The following is an 18,594-nucleotide window of genomic DNA, read 5'->3' as shown; positions in this document are numbered from 1 at the left end:
AATGCCTTATAAAGCCTCAGCATTACATCTTTGCTTTTATATTCTAGTCATCTCGAAATGAATGCTAACATTGCATTTACTTACTTACTACCAACTCGACTTGCAAGTTAACCTTTAGGGAATCCTGCACCAGGATTCCCAAGTCCCTTTGCAGCTCCAATTTCTGAATTCGTTCCTGTTTAGAAAATAGTCTATACGTTTATTCCTTTTTCCAAAGTGCATGACCGTACATTTCCCTATGCTGTATTCCACCTGCCACTTCTTTGCCCATTCTCCCAACCTGTCCAAGTCCTTCTGCAACTCCCTGCTTCCTCAACACCACCTGTCCCTCCACCTAGCTTGGTATCATCTGCAAACTTGGCCACAAAGCTCTCAATTCCATCATCCAGATCATTAACATGTAACATGAAAAGTAGCGAACCCAACACCAACCCCTGTGGAACACTACTAGTCACTGGCAGCCAACCAGAAAAGGCCCCCTTTATTCCCACTCTCTGCCTTCTGCCAGCCAGCCAATCTTCTATCCATACTAGTACCTTTCCTGTAATACCATGGGCTCCTATCTTGTTTAGCAGCCTCATGCGTGGCACCTTGTCAAAGGCCTTCTGAAAATCCTGCTTGTTAATTCAAAGAATTCCAATAGATTAGTCAGGCAATAACCCCCTGAAGGAAACCATGCTGACTTCGGCCTATTTTATCATGAGCTTTACAGTACCCCAAAACCTCATCTTTAATAATGGATTCTAACATCTTACCAACCACTGAAGTCAGGCTAACAGGCCTATAATTTCCTGTCTTTTGCCTCCCTCCCTTCTTAAAGAGTGGAGTGACAGATGTGATTTTCCAGCTCTCAGGAACCATTCCTGACTCCAGTGATTCTGGAACGGTCACTACTAATGCCTCCACAATTTCTTCAGCTACCTCTTTCAGAACCCTGGGGTGCAGTCCATCCAGTCCAGGTGACTTATCTACCTTCAGACCTTTCAGCTTCCCAAACACCTTCTCCTTAGTAATAGCAATTACGCTCACTTCTGCCCCCTGACTCTCAAATTTCTGGCATGTTGCTGGTGTCTTCCACAGTGCAGACTGGCGCAAAATACTTATTCAGTTCATCCTCCATTTCTTTGTTCCCCATTACTACCTCTCTAGCGTAACTTTCCAGCAGTCTGCTGTCCATTCTTGCCTCTCTTTTACTCTTCATATATCTGAAAAAAACTTCTGGTATCCTCTTTTATATTATTGGCTAGTTTATCTTCATGTTTCATCTTTTCTCCTCATTGCTTTTTTTAGTTGCCTTCTGTTGGTTTTTAAAAGCTTCCCAATCCTCTAGCTTCCCACTAATTTTGGCAATATTGTATGCCCGTTTTTGCTTTTATGCTTTCTTTGCCTTCCCTTGTCAGCTGTGGTTGCCTCATCCTCCCTTTAGAATGCTTCTTTTTTGGGATGAACTGATCCTGCATCTTCCACATTACTCCCAGAAACTCCTGCCATTGCTGCTCTACCATCAGACCTGCTAGATTCCCCTTCCAATCAACTTTGGCCAACTCCTCTCTCATGCCTCTGTAGTTACCTTTACTCAACTGTAATACCAATACATCCAATCTTAGCTTCTACCTCTCAGACTGCAGGGTGAATTCTATCATATTATGATCACTGCCTCCGAAGGGTTCCTTTACCTTAAGCTCCCTAATCAAATCTGGCTCATTGCACAACATCGAATCCAGAATTGCCTTTTCCCTCGTGGGTTCAACCACAAGCTGCTCTAAAAAGCCATCTCATAGTCATTCTACAAATTCCTTTTCTTGGGCTCCAGTCTACCTGCCTATTGAAATCCCCTATGACCACTGTAACATTGCCCTTTTTACATGCCTTTTCTATCTCCTGTTGTAATTTGTACCCCACATCCTGGCTACTATTTGGAGGCCTGTACTCAATTCCCATCAGGGTCTTTTTACCCTTGCAGTTTCTTAACTCTACCGACAAGGATTCTACATCTTCTGATCCCATGTCACTCCTTGCTAAGGATTTGATTTCATTTTTTACCAACAGAGCCACCCCACCCCCTCTGCCCACCTGCCTGTCTTTTCGATAGGATGTGTATCCTTGGATGTTTAGCTCTCAGCTGTGATCTTCTTTCAACCACATCTCTGTGATACCCACAACGCCATACCTGCCAATTTCTACCTGCGTTGTGAGCTCACCTACCTTATTTCACACACTGTATGCATTAAAATATAACACCTTCAGTCCTGTATTCACCACCCTTCTTCTCAAATTTGTCTCCATGTTGCCTGAAGTTAAATTCTTATCCCTTTCAAAACTTTCTATCTCATTTTTTTTATTCTGGAGACTTCAGTAACCTCTCCTGTACTCTCCTTCCCTTTTACTTTATCCATACTTTTCCAATCTGCTGAACCCACCCTCCCACTATTTAGTGTAAATCCCTTTCTACAGCCTCAGTTTTGTGATTTGCCAGGACCCTGGTCCCAGCATGGTTCAGGTGGACCCCATCCCATCAGAACGGCTCCATCCTTCCCCAATACTGGTGTCAATGTCCCACAAATTCAAACCCATTTCTCCCACACCAATCTTTGAGCCTCACATTTAACTCTCTGATCTTATTTACCCTGTGCCAATTTGCACGTGGCTCAGGTCGCAATCCAGAGATTATTACCTATTTGGTTCTGCCTTTTAATTTAGTCCCCAGCTGCTCAAATTCCCTCAGCAGAACCTCTTGTCCTTGTATACTTCAATTAAATCTCCCTTCTGCTTTCGTTGTCCAAATGTAAACAAGTCATTAAAGGCAGTGGAGATGTGAAGACAGTATTGGATTTCTTCTCCAAATATATGACCTAAGAGGAAACCCTTGGCTGTATTACTGCCTTGTCAGCCTTTCCTTCCTTACCAACATCAGCTGGGGTGTTAGTGAAATGGACCATGTTCAGTCACTGCTGTGCTGGAGCAGATCGTTGGCAAGTGATTGAAGGCAAGACCTTGAACTGATTTAGGAAGCAGCTAAATCCTGTAATAGCAGCGGAGAAATGTTTGTATCTTCAGAGGTGGAAATCTCATTGATTGAAGGATTTCTTCACCTAAACCCATTTTGTGAAACATCACTGTCAATTGACTACTGAATGCAGGTTACAGTTTTAGAAAGAATGAGCATGCATTCATATAACACCTGTCACAAGCACCTAACAGCTGATAAAGTACTTTTGAAGTGGAGTCACTGTTTATGTGTAGGAAACATGGCAGCTAATAGCCCATAGCAAGATCCCACAAACACAGCAATCTGATAATGATCAAATCAGTTCTTTTAGTGATGTTGAAAGAGGGATAAATATTTCTCAGGACAGAAGAGCGAACATCACTCTCCTTCCTCCATGAGTATCCGACCATAATCTTTAACGTTATTCTGGATGACATGAACCTAACCGAGCTTTAACATTCATCATGGGAGGAGAAGCCAGAATCTTATGCCGGGGATCTTGAAATCACAGCCTTCACGCTTAGAGATGTGAGTGCTGGGATTGGATAAACCATTTCTGAAGTTCAGTAAGAGCACGTCAATTTGAACAGACAATGGAGGAGAGGTGACAAAAGAGGACAATGTGGTCAGCAATGTAAAATCAGCAACAGCACGTGAGCAGGGCCAATCCTGTCAAACAAAGATTGGATTAATTTGAAGCTATCCTACAGTATAATGATCTGAGAATGTAGAGTTTGGCAAAGTGAAGCAGTTAAATAGGATTCAATTAATATCAAGCAATGACCTGAATATATAAGATAAAATTTCTTTAATAGTCACATGTACATCGAAACAAACAATGAAATGCATCTTTTGCGCGAAGTGTTCTGGGGGCAGCCCGCAAGTGTCGCCACACTTCCAGCGCCAACATAGCATGCCCCCAACTTCCTAACCTGTACGTCTTTGAAATGTGGGAAGAAACCGGAGCACCCGGAGGAGACCCACGCAGTCACAGGGAGAATGTACAAACTCCTTACAGACAGCGGCTGGAATTGAACCCGGGTCGATGGCGCTGTAATAACGTCACACTCACCACTACACTACCATGCCTGTCCAGGAAACGTGACGAAGGAGGGTGTAAAGGTGGGGATGTGTCTATGTGTGCCATGCACTCATTATTATTTCATGCTAATGCATGAGTCATCTCATTTATTGAAGTGCTTTTTTTTATTGAATTCTCTAAATTGTTTAATTAGCATGTAAACATTGAAAAACCTGGAAAGCTGTGATTTATGATAGAAGCTTTGCATGAAATGTTGTCAAACAGCAATCAATGTTTCAGATATTGTGGTGAAAGATAAGTGAGGTATTCCAGTAGGAACTCAACCCCAAACTTCAGTTTGCTTTTCTCTTCCTACAGCAAGTACCAAGCTTCAAATAATCATAGAATAACACTGCATATTTGGCCCATGCCTGTGGCAGTTCTTTGAAGGATCAAAGGTGCAGCTTTGGACACTGACACGGGCCCAAGTTATGTGGGATATGCAGAACAGTCTTTGTCCAGTCCTATTAGGCCTACTCCCCCAACTCTTTTCTGGGTACATTGATGCTTGCTTTGGTGCTGCCTGCTGCATTCATGCAGAACTCAACCGTTTTGTTCCTTTCGCTGCCAGTTCCTACCTTGCCCTCACCTTCACATGGTCAAACTCTCACTCTTCCCTTCTGATTTTCTGGATCTCTTGATCTCCATCCCAGGAATAAGCTAGCTTCCAACGTCCATTATAAGCTTGCAGACACCGACCGCTATCTCGACCACTCTTTGTCCCACCCTGTCTCCCATAAGGACTATACTCCCTTCTCCCGGTTTCTTCATCTCCGTCGTATTTGCTCTTATGATGAGACTTTTCGTACAGGTGCCTCTAAAATGTGTGATAAGATAAGGTATCTTTATTAGTCACATGTACATCGAAACACACAGTGAAATGTACCTTTTGCGTAGAGTGTTCTGGGGATAGCCCGCAAGTGTCGCCACGCTTCCGGCGCCAACACAGCATGCCCACAACTTCCTAACCTGTACGTCTTTGGAATGTGGGAGGAAACTGGAGCATCCGGAGGAAACCCACGCAGACACGGGGACAATGTACAAACTCCTTACAGACAGCAGCGGGAATTGAACCCAGGTCGCTGGCACTGTAATAACGTTACACTAACCGCTACACCGCATCTTCCCCTCTACCATTATTCACAAAGCCCTTGACCACATCTTATCCAGTTCCTGCACTTCTGTTCTCAACCCTTTTCCTCCGGGACAGGACAAGGATAGAATTCCCCTGGTCCTCAACTTCCACCCCACCAGTGTCCACGTTCAACAGATCATTCTCCACAATTTCTGCAAGCTTCAAAGACATTCCACTGCCAGATACACCTTCCCCTCTCCTCCCCTTTCAGCATTTCACAGGCACCATTCCCTTCATGATTTCCTGGTTCACTCTCCCATTCCCACCAACCACCTGCCTTCTCATGGCACTTTTCCTTGCAATGCAACATCTATCCTTTCATTCAGGCAATGCAACATCTATCCTTTCATCTTTCCCCTTCCCACCATCCAGAGACCCAAACAGTCTTTCCAGATGAAGCAGTGATTCACCTGCACTTCTTCCAATCTAGTGTACTGCATTTGGTGTTAACAATATGGCCTTTTCTACATTGGAAAAACCAAATGCAGATTGGGTGATCGCATTGACGAACATCTGTGGTCGGTCTAGAGCTTCCTATTGCCTGCCACTTTAATTCTCCATCCCACTCTCACTCTGACCTATCGGTCTGTGAGCTCCTGTGCAGGTACAGTAAGGCCCAATGCAAGCCTGAGGAACAAGACTTCATTTTCTGTCTTGACATGTTGCAACCTTGTGGACTCAGTGTTGAACTCTACAACTTCAAGTAACTTGGTTTCTCGCTCTGTATCAGTCATCCATCTGTAATATTAGCTCAACTCAGTTTTTTTTCTCTCATTCCTTGTGTTTCTCTCTGGGAGTGGGGGACACACCCAGCCTGACCTGCTGGGCTTGTCGTCCTGCTCTGCATTTCACAGCTCCCACATTCTTCTATCTAGGTTCTTTTGCCTATGTTCTCAGCCTCGAACTGCTCCCATTCACTCATTGACCAGATAACCTTGATTACAGCTAATCCCCATGGTCACCTCAGTTTTACCCAATCGGAGATATCCCCCTCCGCCACTTTCCCCACAGTGTAATACATTTGTCTCCTTTTCAGTTCTGACAAAGGGTCTCTGACCTAAAACGTTGACTCTGTTTCACTTCCCAGAGATGCAGCCTGACCTGCTGAATATTTCCAGCATTTTTCTGTTTTTGTTTTAGATTTCGAGGATCTACAGTTTTTTTTTATTTTCATGCTGATGTGGGTCCTCAGCACCTGAATCTGACACCAGACATCTCTAACCAAGGTTTCAATATGCACACTCGAAAGTTCAGGATGTGTAGGACTTAGAACAGCTGATGACAACAGCTCTCTGTGGAACCACTATCTACGGGGAAACATGATTCAGTTCATTGATGCTGATGACCTTAATTCCAAAGCTATTTTGTGTCTATTACATAGTTTTAATATAAAAGTTCAGTCCATTCTGTCATTGTGCAACCTTTAATGCGATAATAATATTGAAGAAATTTTAGGTGTAAGAATGCATAATTTTAATGTGATCTGTTTTCATGATACTGCTGAGTTTGATCGTAGAGCTTAGGACCATTCAGTAGAGCAATTAGAGCTGAGCTACTATGCCTAAGAATGTGTAATCGTACACTAAACAGTAAAGTCCATCAAAGGGTCATGGCAAGAGATAAATAGCCTTATTCTAAGTTCCATATCTCAAACCTTGATACAGAATAAAATTAAATACAATCTGGATATGAATAAATTATTAATTAAAATCCCAATCCCAATTATTCTTCCGGATAATAACAATCAATCTTATCAAATGTGGGTCTATTAGTAATAAATATAAGTTAAGTGCTGGATGTCCAATTAAAAAGTGCAAACAAGTCTGTATCTAATGAATTGGTAGGTTTCCAGATTTTAAAGCCAAAATATACATACATTTCCAATTCTTATTTGAAGACTTTCTTCCTTTTTATTATTAACTATCTATGAATCCAGATCCATTGTCACATCTCACTGATCCACTGAGGTCCTCCAGCAGATTGTTTGTTGCTCCAGATTCCAATGTCTGCAGTCTCTTGTGTCTCCATTGTCACATCAATGTCTTTTTGCAGTTGACTAATGACCCAAGGTAACAGAGATAAATATGAACATTTTTACTTGGATTTATCATGCAGCCCCTCATGAGAGACTTACAAATTTCCTGGAAGTATATTTCATAAGGAGAGTGTATCTCGATCTTAATATGGATTTAAATCAAGTTGTCACCATAAACAGTGAAGGTCAACTTGATTTTACATCTGGCACAGATGTAAACAGGGCCATCTAATCTCAACATTAGCAGTGACAGTGTGTTGAACAATGCCTTACAAAGCATGCTGAATTCACGATAAAATAAACCCCCTCTGCCTGTGTCAGAGCCTGGCTGTATTGTTCAATGGCCGTTAAATTTCTTTGGGCCAACTGTTTCAATACTTGAGGATTACACTTCCTCCACCTCATACCCTGTAATGTTAACGTTCCCCGTGGCGATAAGTCTGTAAAAGGGCACTAAGTAAAAGTTTTAGAACATAGCAGGTAAAATTTGTTAGATTAGTTGGTCCTAATTATTCAACTCCCTCTCTATCTCTGTACCTATTCCAGTCCTTAGATCTTAGTGCTTCTCCAATTCTGACCTCTTGTGCTTTGCTGATTCACCTCTTTCCACCATTATTGACTTAGCTTTCAGCCTTCTGGGCACTAAGCTCTGGATATTGCTTCCTAAATCTTGCACACACTTTCTCTTATTTTGAGAAGCTTCCTCTTTGAAAACCTGTTTTGGTCACCTCTTCTGCAAGCTCCACATGTGGTTTGACATCTAAGGCCTTGGAACATTGTATTGTGTTAAAGAAGCGAGTTGAACCAACTATTGCTCAGTTGACAGCATTCTTGCCTCAGAAAGTTTGTGGGTTGAAGTCCCTCTGATGGAACCTGAGCCCAAAAATCCATGTTAGTCCTCCATTGTGGCTCTGTTGGAGGCGCCTTCCTTCAATAAGAAGTTAAACTGAGGCCGCATCTGCCATTTGAGTGGATGTAAGTGATCCTGTGACACTATTTCACCGAAGAGAAGCCAACTTTCACCCAGTTCCCTGGCCAATGTTTATTCACAATCTGTATCCCAAAAAAGAAGTTGGGGTGAATGCTGGTATTGTTGAATGTGTCAAAGTCAAAAGCCCACGCATTTCAGAAGTGGAGTATGATGTTTATCTGTCACCCTATTGTTAGTTCATAATCACACTGCTGTTTTGGGGAACTTGCTCTACAAATATTGGCTATTCCATTCCCTACATTATTTCAGAACAACCTTCATTGACTGTAGAGTTAGGCATTTAATGACTAGTTTAATTAGTTTGTCACGACATTGTGGGCCAAAGGACCTGTTCCTGTGCTGTACTGTTCTATGTTCTATGCATTAATTGCCTTCACAATAGTAATTGGTTCTAATTTGATTCCTGGTCTGTGTTGAGTGATTCCATCAGGACTGAGTCAGCAGCAGGATGAATTTGGTCTTTGAGCCCATCAGATAAAAGGGAGAACATCACTCAATAGCTGCTGGCCTCATAGTCAGAACCAGATGGAGGTGATTGGAGATGGCCCCAATAGTGGAGAGGTCTGGCAATGGTTCCTCAATCCAGATTTCTGCCATGATCTCCAATCCATGGTGTTGGTAGGTTTCGGGTCAGGTACCTCTCTGGTCACACATGGAGTCATAAGACACAGAAACTTTGGCCTTTGGCCCATCATCTCCATGCTAATCATCAAACATTCTTCTGTACTAATCTCTTTTACCATCACTTAGCCTTCCATGCCTTGGTCATTCTAGTGCTTGTTTAGGTCCTTGTTAAATGTTGTGAGGGTATCTGCATCCATCACTCTCCAGACAGTGTGTTCCAAATTCCAATCACTCTTTGGGTGAAAAAATTCGACCTCAGATCCAGAATTGGAATCAGGATCAGATTTATTATCACAGACATATGTCGTGAAATTGTTTTGTGGCAGCAGTACAGTACAAGACATAAAAATCTATAAATTACAAAAATAAATAAATAGTGCAAAAAAAAGGAATGACGAGGTAGTGTCCATGGGTTCATGGATCGTTCAGAAATCTGATGGTGGAGGGAAGAAGCTGTTCCCGTATCATTGAGTTTGGGTCTTCAGGCTCCTGTACCTCCTCTCCGATAGTAGTAATGTAGAAAGGGCATGGTGAGGGTCCTTAGTGATGGATGCCACATTCTAAAGGCACCGCCCCTTGAAGATGTCCTCGAAGGTGGGGAGGGATGTGCCTGTGTTGGAGCTGGCTGAGTCTATAACCTTCTGCAGCCTCTTGCGATCCTGTGCATTAGAGGCTCCATACCAGGTCAAAGTGCTCTCCACCGTACATCTATAGAAATCTGCAAGAGTCTTTGGTGACATACCAAATCTCCTCAAACTCCTAACGAAGTAGAGCTACTGGTGTGCCTTCTTCATGATTGCATCAATGTGTTGGGCCAAGGATAGATCCTCTGAGATGTTGACACCCAGGAACTTGAAGCTGCTCATCTTTTACACCGCTGACCCCTCAATAAGAACTGGTGTGTGTTCTCCCGACTTCCCCTTCCTGAAGTCCACAATCAGTTCCTTGGTCTTGCTGACGTTGAGTGTGAGGTTGTTGCTGCGACCCCACTGAACCAGCCAATCTATCTCACTCCTGTGAACCTCCTTCTAAACCCCTTACCCCTTTCTCTATAGCTATGCTATCTGTAGTGGAAAAAAAGAAATGGCCAGGGTGGCAAGCATCCTTGATGATACTTCCTGAAGCAATGTATCATGTAGATGGACCGGACAGAAGGAAGCAACATGCCTGTGATGGACTGGGTGTTGTTTACCACTCTCTGCAGGTTCCGTCAGTCTACAGCAGAGCTGTTGCTATACCAGGCTGAGATGCAACCCATAGGAATACTTTCTGTACTGCATCTGTTGGAGTTCAAAAGAATCCACCAAGTCTGTGACAGATCTTTGTCTGTCAATAGTTTAAATCTCCCACACTTTGCCCATAAAACTGTGAATTAATTTTGCACAATCACACATCCAGTTCCTTTTTGAACTCCCTGATTGACTCCCTGATCAGTCCCCCAGGGTGTGAGTTCCAGACCGTCACCACACACTGTGTAAAATGTTTTTACCCCACATCTCCCTGTACCTTCTGACCCATTACTTTAAATCCTCTCCTTGAATCATCTGTAAATGTTCTTTCTCGCTGCCAGCCAGTGTTAAACGCTGTTAACCTCAGATAGTGCAGTGGTAAAAGATGGGCTGAGCAAAGCTAAGGCATTAATTATTTTCAAGCTTTTGTTCACACATTCCTTAGAAAGCTTGCCCTCTCACCAACCCTGTTTCTATGTAAATAGATACCAAAGAGAGTCCCTAAATGATACACACTGCCTGAATACAATTATCACTAATTGATATAAATCACATGATACAATACTACTCACTGGATGAGCTTACTGTCTCAATGGAACCTGTTTTATGTATTCTGATTGTACGTGTCTTTTTTGCACATTAGGAAGTAGTGCATAGTAGTCATAAACTGTTTAGATGTGATCAATCTACTCCAATATGCTGGAAAATGTACGAAAGATAAATGTCAAATACCAAGATTTTTCCAGGTGGCTCCACGTAAATTGATCATAGAACATGAGTCAGACACACGAATGTTCCTACGTTTCTCTATTCCCTGCACCCTCTACCAAGCCCAGTTAAACCTCTTAACAGTGGCTGATTTGGACAGTGATCAAGGCTGGGATCTTACAGAATGGTTGATGTGTCCCGTGGTGTGTTCATCTCCTGAGCCATCGAGGAAACCAGTATAGTTTGCTGGGAGTTTTGACAGCAGTCAGAACAAAGCTGCTGCGATTCTGCACTAACTTTACAGTGAACTGTTTTCACCATTATAAATGGAACAATATTGGATGTGACATCTCAATGGAGTTAGGATGTCAACTGCCATAATCTCTGGTACTAAATGGGATGCTCAGTAAGCAGCTTAGATTTTACATTACTAATATCTGTCAACTTGTGCCTAAGAAGTTCTTGATAATTCTAGGCCTTTTACAGCAGCTAAAACCGCCAGTTAATTTCCAGCAATCCATCGTTCCAATTTACCAGAAAAAGCATGTCACCTATTGAGAGGAAGAAAGACTTTCGGAATCTCAGTTCATTCAAAGTCCTTGACAGCCAGTCAATGCAGTGATAGTGAATGTAGTATGGTCACTATTGTAATAGAAGGAACACAACAGTGAATCTTCCACAAGCAATCATGTGATATTGGCCAGATCTGTTTCAATGATGCTGGTTGAGTGTTAAACGTTGGCCCACACATCAAGGATAACTCACCTTGCCACATCCATCATCAAAAATCCCTACCATCCGGGCCATGCCATCTTCTTATAGTTACCATCGAGCAGGAGGTATAGAAGCCTGAAGGCCCACACCACCAGGTTCAAGAACAGCAACTTCCCTTCAACCATACTGTTTGAACCAACCAGCCAAACCCTAGTCACTTGGGTTTAGCAACACTATGACCACTTTGATCACCCTGCACTAAAATGGAATTTTTTTGTTCTAATTGTGTTTTTTCTTGTATAAAATTGTGTATAATTTATGTTTAATTTATGCTTTTTATGCTTTTCTTGTGAATGCTGCTTATAAGATGCTATGTGCTGAGATGTTGCTACAAGTTTTTCATTGTACCTGTGCATATATGTGCTTGTGCATATGACAATAAACTCAACTTCGACTTTGACTTTGAAACAGCTCCTTTACCATTCAGCTGACAAAGCAGCTGAGTTTCATATTTCATGAGAAAGACAGCACTTCCAGAATGCAGCACCCCTCAGCAGTGGCTGCCACTGACAAGTTGGCCCAGTGTACATGGAGAGCTGGACTTTAACCCACTACAGATCCTTACCAGGTTAAGATTGCCCGACCTATGTACAGCTTGTACATACGAACGAGCATTTGTAAGAGCGGCAGGTTGGATTTGCCAGCTGCTGCGGGGCTGCAGGCATCTTCTGCTGTGTGGGAACTCGGTTCATGGCCGCATTTCCGACTTGTGAACTGCTCGTAACCTGGGGAGGACCTGTATGTTAATTCACAGACGAGAGTGCTACAGCTGAGCGTGGATATATACTGCATCCCAACAAAAGACTGACAAAATTAATCAGATTTATTCTGTGTAAATGGAGTTTTCAATATCTAAAGTGCTTTTTTTTCTCTTTTGTTTTATGCAGTATGCAGGATGGCTGGTGCTGTGGGTGGCATGGAATGCATTCATCATCTGCTTTTATCTAGAAGTTGGCCAATTGTCACAGGTAATTATCTACCTTATGTTCCAAAAAGATGATTCTTACAACCTAGTTAATCATAACACGCAATCCAAAATGCATTTACCAGACTCCATTTTTCTTAGCTTTTCAAGGATAAAGATAACCTGTTACTGAATTAAAGTCAGAAAGCTTTTATCTTTAGATTTTTATGTGGCTCCAATTCTGCTGTGAAGAGGAGAGAGAAAATGGAATAGAAATGAGTTTTGAGTGCTTGACTTCAAGCTGTGGAAAGGACTAGATCTTTGAGTGATAGAGGGCTGAGCTGAGAGGTTTTTGATTACCAAGAAATTGTCAAGGGTGAGGCGTGGAGTGGACAGTTAACTGGAGCTGTGATTCTCAGAGAAATCAAGCCTTGAGCATGTGAGCACAGAGATTTGAATTTTGCAGCGGAGAGGATCAAAAAGGGGTACAAAATGGTTCAAGTTCTGTAGAATATTCTTGCTTGGGTCAACACTCTGAAATTCCCAACCTGACACTGTAGTGGGAGCACTTATAACTCTAAGGTTCAGGCTGAAGTTCGGCAATTAGTGTCAGGCTTGCTGAAGGTGGCCCTATCCCAAAGAAGGGGGCATTAAGATGGAGAATAGCAGTGTTGACAGAAAACTAGTCAAAGGTGGGAAAACTCAGCTTAAAACTCAACTGAAGATGAAAGGTGGGTCAGCCCATGCATCAACAGAGTCGCCAAAGTGGAGGAGAGGGGCAACATGTCTGGCTGGTATTAATCCACAAGAAGTCATGGATCATCCTGGACTGGCTATTGGACAAAGGGACAACAGTAGCCCAGGAGTTGTCGTTGGTGGCAATGTTGTGGATGTAGACCTCCAGCTTGCAGATCCTGCAGCATCTTTATGGTAAGTAGTGTCATAGAGTACTGAACAAGCTTGCAAGTCTTATTTCCATGTATCTGTCTCCCCAATGAGGTTTGTGTCCATACCACAGCTCTGAAACAGCCTTAATCAATCAGGGAGTTATCAGCCCTTCCTGGACCATCAGGAATTTCCAACACATTTTCTCTGTGATGAAGTATCATTATCTTCAGTCTCCATCATAAGTTCCATACTGTTTTAATGTGGCCATTATAGTACAACTGAATGGTTTTCTGGACCACCTCAAGGGGCAGTTACTGCAGCTTTGCAGTTTTGGAGCCGCCTGTAGGCCAGGCAAGATCAACCTCCGCCCCCCACCACCTAGGAAACCATGAGTGAACTGGATGTGTTTCCTGTTGACAAAGAATTTCTATTGCATTGCCATATATATGACCTTGCTCTGTATAAATTTGTGCATTACCAATCATAGTCGTGTATGGGGTTGAATGCTGTGTCCCACCAATTTTGTGTAAATGTGTGCATGCAGAAATGCATGTATGCATACCTACTCACTGATGGTGAGCTACTCACAGCAGTATTAAAAGGATGACTGACACAAGTGTGTCCAGAATCCCTCTCCATTTTTCATGCCTGCCAATCTCCTCCATGAACCTTGCAGAGGTTTAGAGATGTGTGCCTTAATGGCTGTAAAGCCTAGGTCTCAGTCTTGTTCTCTTGCCTCCCTTTTCTGCCGTTTCATTGTCTACGATGTGACATGATCTTCTTCAAAATGAAATGTGTCCTTCGTCAGGAGGTGATGTGATGTTGCCTTATCCTCCCTGATATCTCCCAGTATCTAGCACCTCACTTCTTAATGCTTGTTTCCTCTGAGTTCCTGAAGTCCTTGTTCCTTGACTAAGGATAGCAGTTGTTTAGGTAGATGTACATCAGGGAGTGAATGTTTAGGATGATGGATACGGATACTCGAACTTCTTGCGTGTTGTTGAAGTTACTTTCTTCTTTGAAGTAGAGAGTATTTCATCAAATATCTAACTTGCCTTTTGGATGCTGGAAGGGGTTTAGTGTCTCACTCTCTCCGGAAACCTAGTCCTTGACCTACTCTTGCAGTTTTAGTACTTATGTGGCTGGTCCGGTTGAGTTTCTTGTCAATGGTGACCTCTACGATGTTGCCGGTGAAAGGCTCAATGATGGTAATGCTAAGGGTGGGTGGTTAGTTCCTTATACTGGAAATGTCATTACCTGGCACATGTGTGGTGCCATTGCTACAGGTCACTTTGGATCTGAAAATGATGCAACAAAGTAATTTCCAAATGGGAAAAAGCTAAAATCAGCAAACACCAAAAGAGACTTTGGGGTCCACATTCAGAGTTCAGTAAATCCAAAAAGCTAATGGAATGCTCCTCTTCACATCCAGAGGAATGGAATACAGGTTACACCACAACAATACAACCCAATGGTTAAATCACACGTTGAGTAGTTCAGGGCTTCAAATCTAAGGATATACTGGCCTTGGACAGAGTGCAGGTTGGACTTACCAGAATGTTTCCTGAACTCCAACGTTTGAATTACAAGAGATTTCACAAACAAAAAGGCTGTGTACCCTGGGTACTTTAATCAAACTTTTCAGAATGTTACAGGAAATTAAGTGTGTAGATAGCTGGGGAGCCGAGGACAAGGAGCACAATCCAAAAGTTCACGTCAGGACTTGCTAGTGTGAAGTTAGGAAACACCTCTCCATGCAAAGTCTGGTAGATATTTGGGACACTATTCTGAAAATGGTGATTAATGTCAGATGAATTGTTTCTTTTTAATTCTAATGTAGATTGACTTTTATCTCCCAGAGTTATTTAGGGAAGTGAAGTTAGGTCGCATGTCAATAACAATCTCATTGAAGGATATTGAGGTTCAACAGAGTTAATGGCCACCTTCTGTTTTCCTGATCCTAAGGTACTTGTTGAGACCTATGTCCTCGACCAAGTCTTTGGTCCCCTACCCTAATTCCCCCTCATGTGGCTCGATTTCAAGATTTGCTTGGTACTGCTGCTAAGTCTTGGGTGAGGTGCAGGTTACTTTAGCAGTTGGGTGTGGGCTGTCTTTGTGTGGAACAAGATGGAGCCCCAGAGGAATCAACTTGGGGCAGGCACAGAGTCTCCCCACATTTTTGTTTTCCAGCTGGTGTGGGTATTTCAGGAGTACACGTGAATGGAGTTAAACAGGTTATGTCTGTGACTACCAGAAGCAGAGATCTATCTCAGTGTTGTGCTGTTAATACAATAGTTAAAAAGAAAAAAAATATAGATTGATTGCAATCAATAAAAGAGCAAGATTAGCCTCCTGCCTTGAAGGATGAAGCATTTCTCCCTCATGACAGAGCTATCATTTGCCTCACAATCTCATCTACAGCCCACAGTTTTTACAATCCCTAATTTTCCCTTTGAAGACCTATTACCTTGGAACAGCATGTTTGCATAGCAAGATCAAGCTAGGAACATTTGCTATTTAATTAAGGCCCACAGGCCTGATTGCATTTGGAGTTAAAATGTCAAATAGCTATCAAAGTTCACACAGGCAGAAATGAGAAGATTGAAAGGTTAGCAGGAGTCATTGCTGGATGAGGAAATATATTAAGCAGAGAGCAACCTAATCAAGAGCCATTTATGACCATTATTGTTAACCAATGGAAGGTTATTGGAAGGAAGAAGAGGGAAGGTAAAAACAGAAATACCATGTTATAATAAACAAAACATCACAAAGCTTTGACTGCTGCTGTATCAAAGGTGCCCAAGTAATTATGGTGATGAAAGACTTATGGTATCTTTCACTTCCACTTATGGACCTCTGAAAGCAATCTCCTGCCAATGAAGAACTTTCCAAGTCACTGTTGTAGTGTGGGACAAGTGACTGACCATTTGTGCACAGCAAGTAACCACAAATAACAATGTGGAAATGACCAAATAGCTGCTTATTTTTCATCATGTTTTGTGATGGATAGATGTGGCCTAAAATGCCACTGCTGAGCAGACTGAAATGTAGGGAAGATGGGATTAATTAGCCACTTTAAATTTTTGCCCTTGATGATGGTGAACAGTGTTGTGGGGGCATTGTAAATAGTAAGGCTTGGTCAAGGATCACAGTTGAACCTTGTCTTACTGCAACACCATAATCAGCCACTTGGAGGTGATAAACAATAAGTGGCGTGGTGTAAAAGGATGGAAATGTTTGCAGCCCGCTATTTTACTGAAATGCCAACCAGCGTCATTGGCGCCCGTCCTACCCTGGAGAGAAGGTGTTATAAGACCAGAACAGAGTCCATAGAAAACTGAGATGGACTATTTTGGGAAATCTTGAAATGCTTTCTATGGATCAGTCACATTCAAATCAAAAAGAGTCTGTGAAATTGTAAAATGACATTGAATTAGATCAATATAGAACTAGGTGGAAAATAAGTATTTTTATTGGCATTGTTGCTCATTAGAAGTTATCAGAGCAATTAATTGTGACCCTTGCCATTATCAGCGGCCTCATTGACATTCCTTACACTTAAGAGAATGGTGAAGGATTTGATGGTGACAGTTGGTGATGGTAGTGGGTTGGGAGGGTTTGTAGACTTTGAGCATTGATGGGTTAAGATCGGCTGAATCAACTCCATTCATCTCATATGTTTTAATATTTCAATGTCACTTCACTGGGAGATAGGAGGAGACCTACTTCTCCATGTTCTTGTTGGGAAAGTAACACTTGGCTATTTGGTTCTGAACTTTGATTCATTTTCAGATTCACTGAAAAACAAGCACGTATTGGCCATCTCTATTTATCCTGACAACTGTGACTTTCTAAGGCAGAGAGAAATTAAGTTAAACTAAATCCTGGGGCTTGGTGAGATCCAATCCAGCTCTGCATTGTGAAGATTTATTTGTCCTGAAATTGTCCAATGTAGTCACACAGAGACTTATAGACTTAATCTCTCTCCAAAGGTTGAGTTGCATGGGGAATGATGCCTTCCTTTATGCTTCTGGTGTGGAAATTGTGTCAGGCCTGCAAAGGTGTATTGCACCTAAAAGTACCTGGTTGAATTTCCAGAATGGTCCAATTTTCCTGCCCAGAAGCAGCCAGTCAAATTTCTGTACCAACAGAATTTGACCTGAAAATGGTTACAAAATCTTATTCTAGTCCAGAAAAATAGCACTGGGAAAGAAACAATATTCTGTGACATAGTTGTGTTTTATCTTTTTTTAGTTTCTCATATTCCACTTCTTTTAACATGGCACCACATCCAAGCATCCAAGTTGTTAATATTTTAATTTTGAAGCAAGAAATACATTTGAAAATATTACAACATAAAATGAAGGAACCACAAGTACCAGGAATGATGAAAGACACTATGATTCTGGAGGAACTCAGCAGGCCAGTCAGCATCCATGGAGAAAAGCAGGCGGTCAACGTTTCAGGTCAGGATCCTTCTTCAGGACTGAAGATAGGAAAATAGGAAGCTCAATATATAGGGGGGTAAAGCAGAGCAGTGATAGGTGGACAAAAGAGGGGAGGCAGGGTGGGCACAAGGTGGTGATAGGTAGATGCAGGTATGAGATAGTGATCGGCAGGTGTGGGGGATGAGGGGAGAGCAGATCCACTGGGGGATGGGTCAAAGGTAAGGAGAGAAAGGAAAAAGAAGGGGTAGAAAAAAGAGAGAGAGGCTAGGAAAGGGAAGAAGTGGGGGTTGTAGAGAAGAAGGGGGGTTGTAGGGAAGGGGGGTTGGGTTACTTAAAGTGGGAGAATTCAATGTTCATGCTGTTAGGCTGCAAGGTTCCAAGACGGAAAATGAGGTGCTGTTCCTCCAGTTTGCACTTGGAATTCTGCTGGCAGTGGAAGAGGCCGAGGACTGACATATCTGTGATAGTGTGGGAGGGGGAGTTGAAGTGACTGGCGACGGGGAGATGCTTCTGTCCACCTATCACTGCTCTGCTTTTCCTTCCTATATATTGGGTTTTCCCTTTTCCTATCTTCAGTCCTGAAGAAGGATTCTGACCCGAAACGTTGACCACCTGCTTTTCTCCACGGATGCTGCCTGGCCTGCTGAGCTCCTCCAGCATCATCGTGTTTTTCGTCTAGATTCCAGCATCTGCAGTCCTTTGTTTCTCTAGGAATGATGCATAAGTCATGACAGAACCACCAAATGGTGTCTACAGGATGATCCCTTAACATTGTTGGAAGCTGACAG

At 42.5% G+C, this 18,594-nt stretch overlaps 1 protein-coding gene across 4 annotated transcripts in view; it reads left to right on the top strand.

Annotated features, from left to right (window-relative positions):
* nkain1 (sodium/potassium transporting ATPase interacting 1) overlaps window positions 1-18,594 on the top strand; it is a 440,342-nt gene that overhangs the window by 314,851 nt on the left and 106,897 nt on the right. For all 4 annotated transcript variants that reach the window (XM_052036124.1, XM_052036125.1, XM_052036122.1 and 1 more), the window contains exon 3: window positions 12,454-12,534. In XM_052036124.1, the coding sequence (XP_051892084.1) occupies window positions 12,454-12,534 (81 nt within the window). The remainder of the gene's footprint in view (window positions 1-12,453; window positions 12,535-18,594) is intronic.

The sequence above is a fragment of the Pristis pectinata genome, chromosome 22 (genome assembly GCF_009764475.1).
Source record: "Pristis pectinata isolate sPriPec2 chromosome 22, sPriPec2.1.pri, whole genome shotgun sequence".
Lineage (NCBI taxonomy): Eukaryota > Metazoa > Chordata > Chondrichthyes > Rhinopristiformes > Pristidae > Pristis > Pristis pectinata.
Note: the sequence above shows the minus strand (reverse complement) of the source record. Positions and strands in the feature narration are given on the sequence as shown.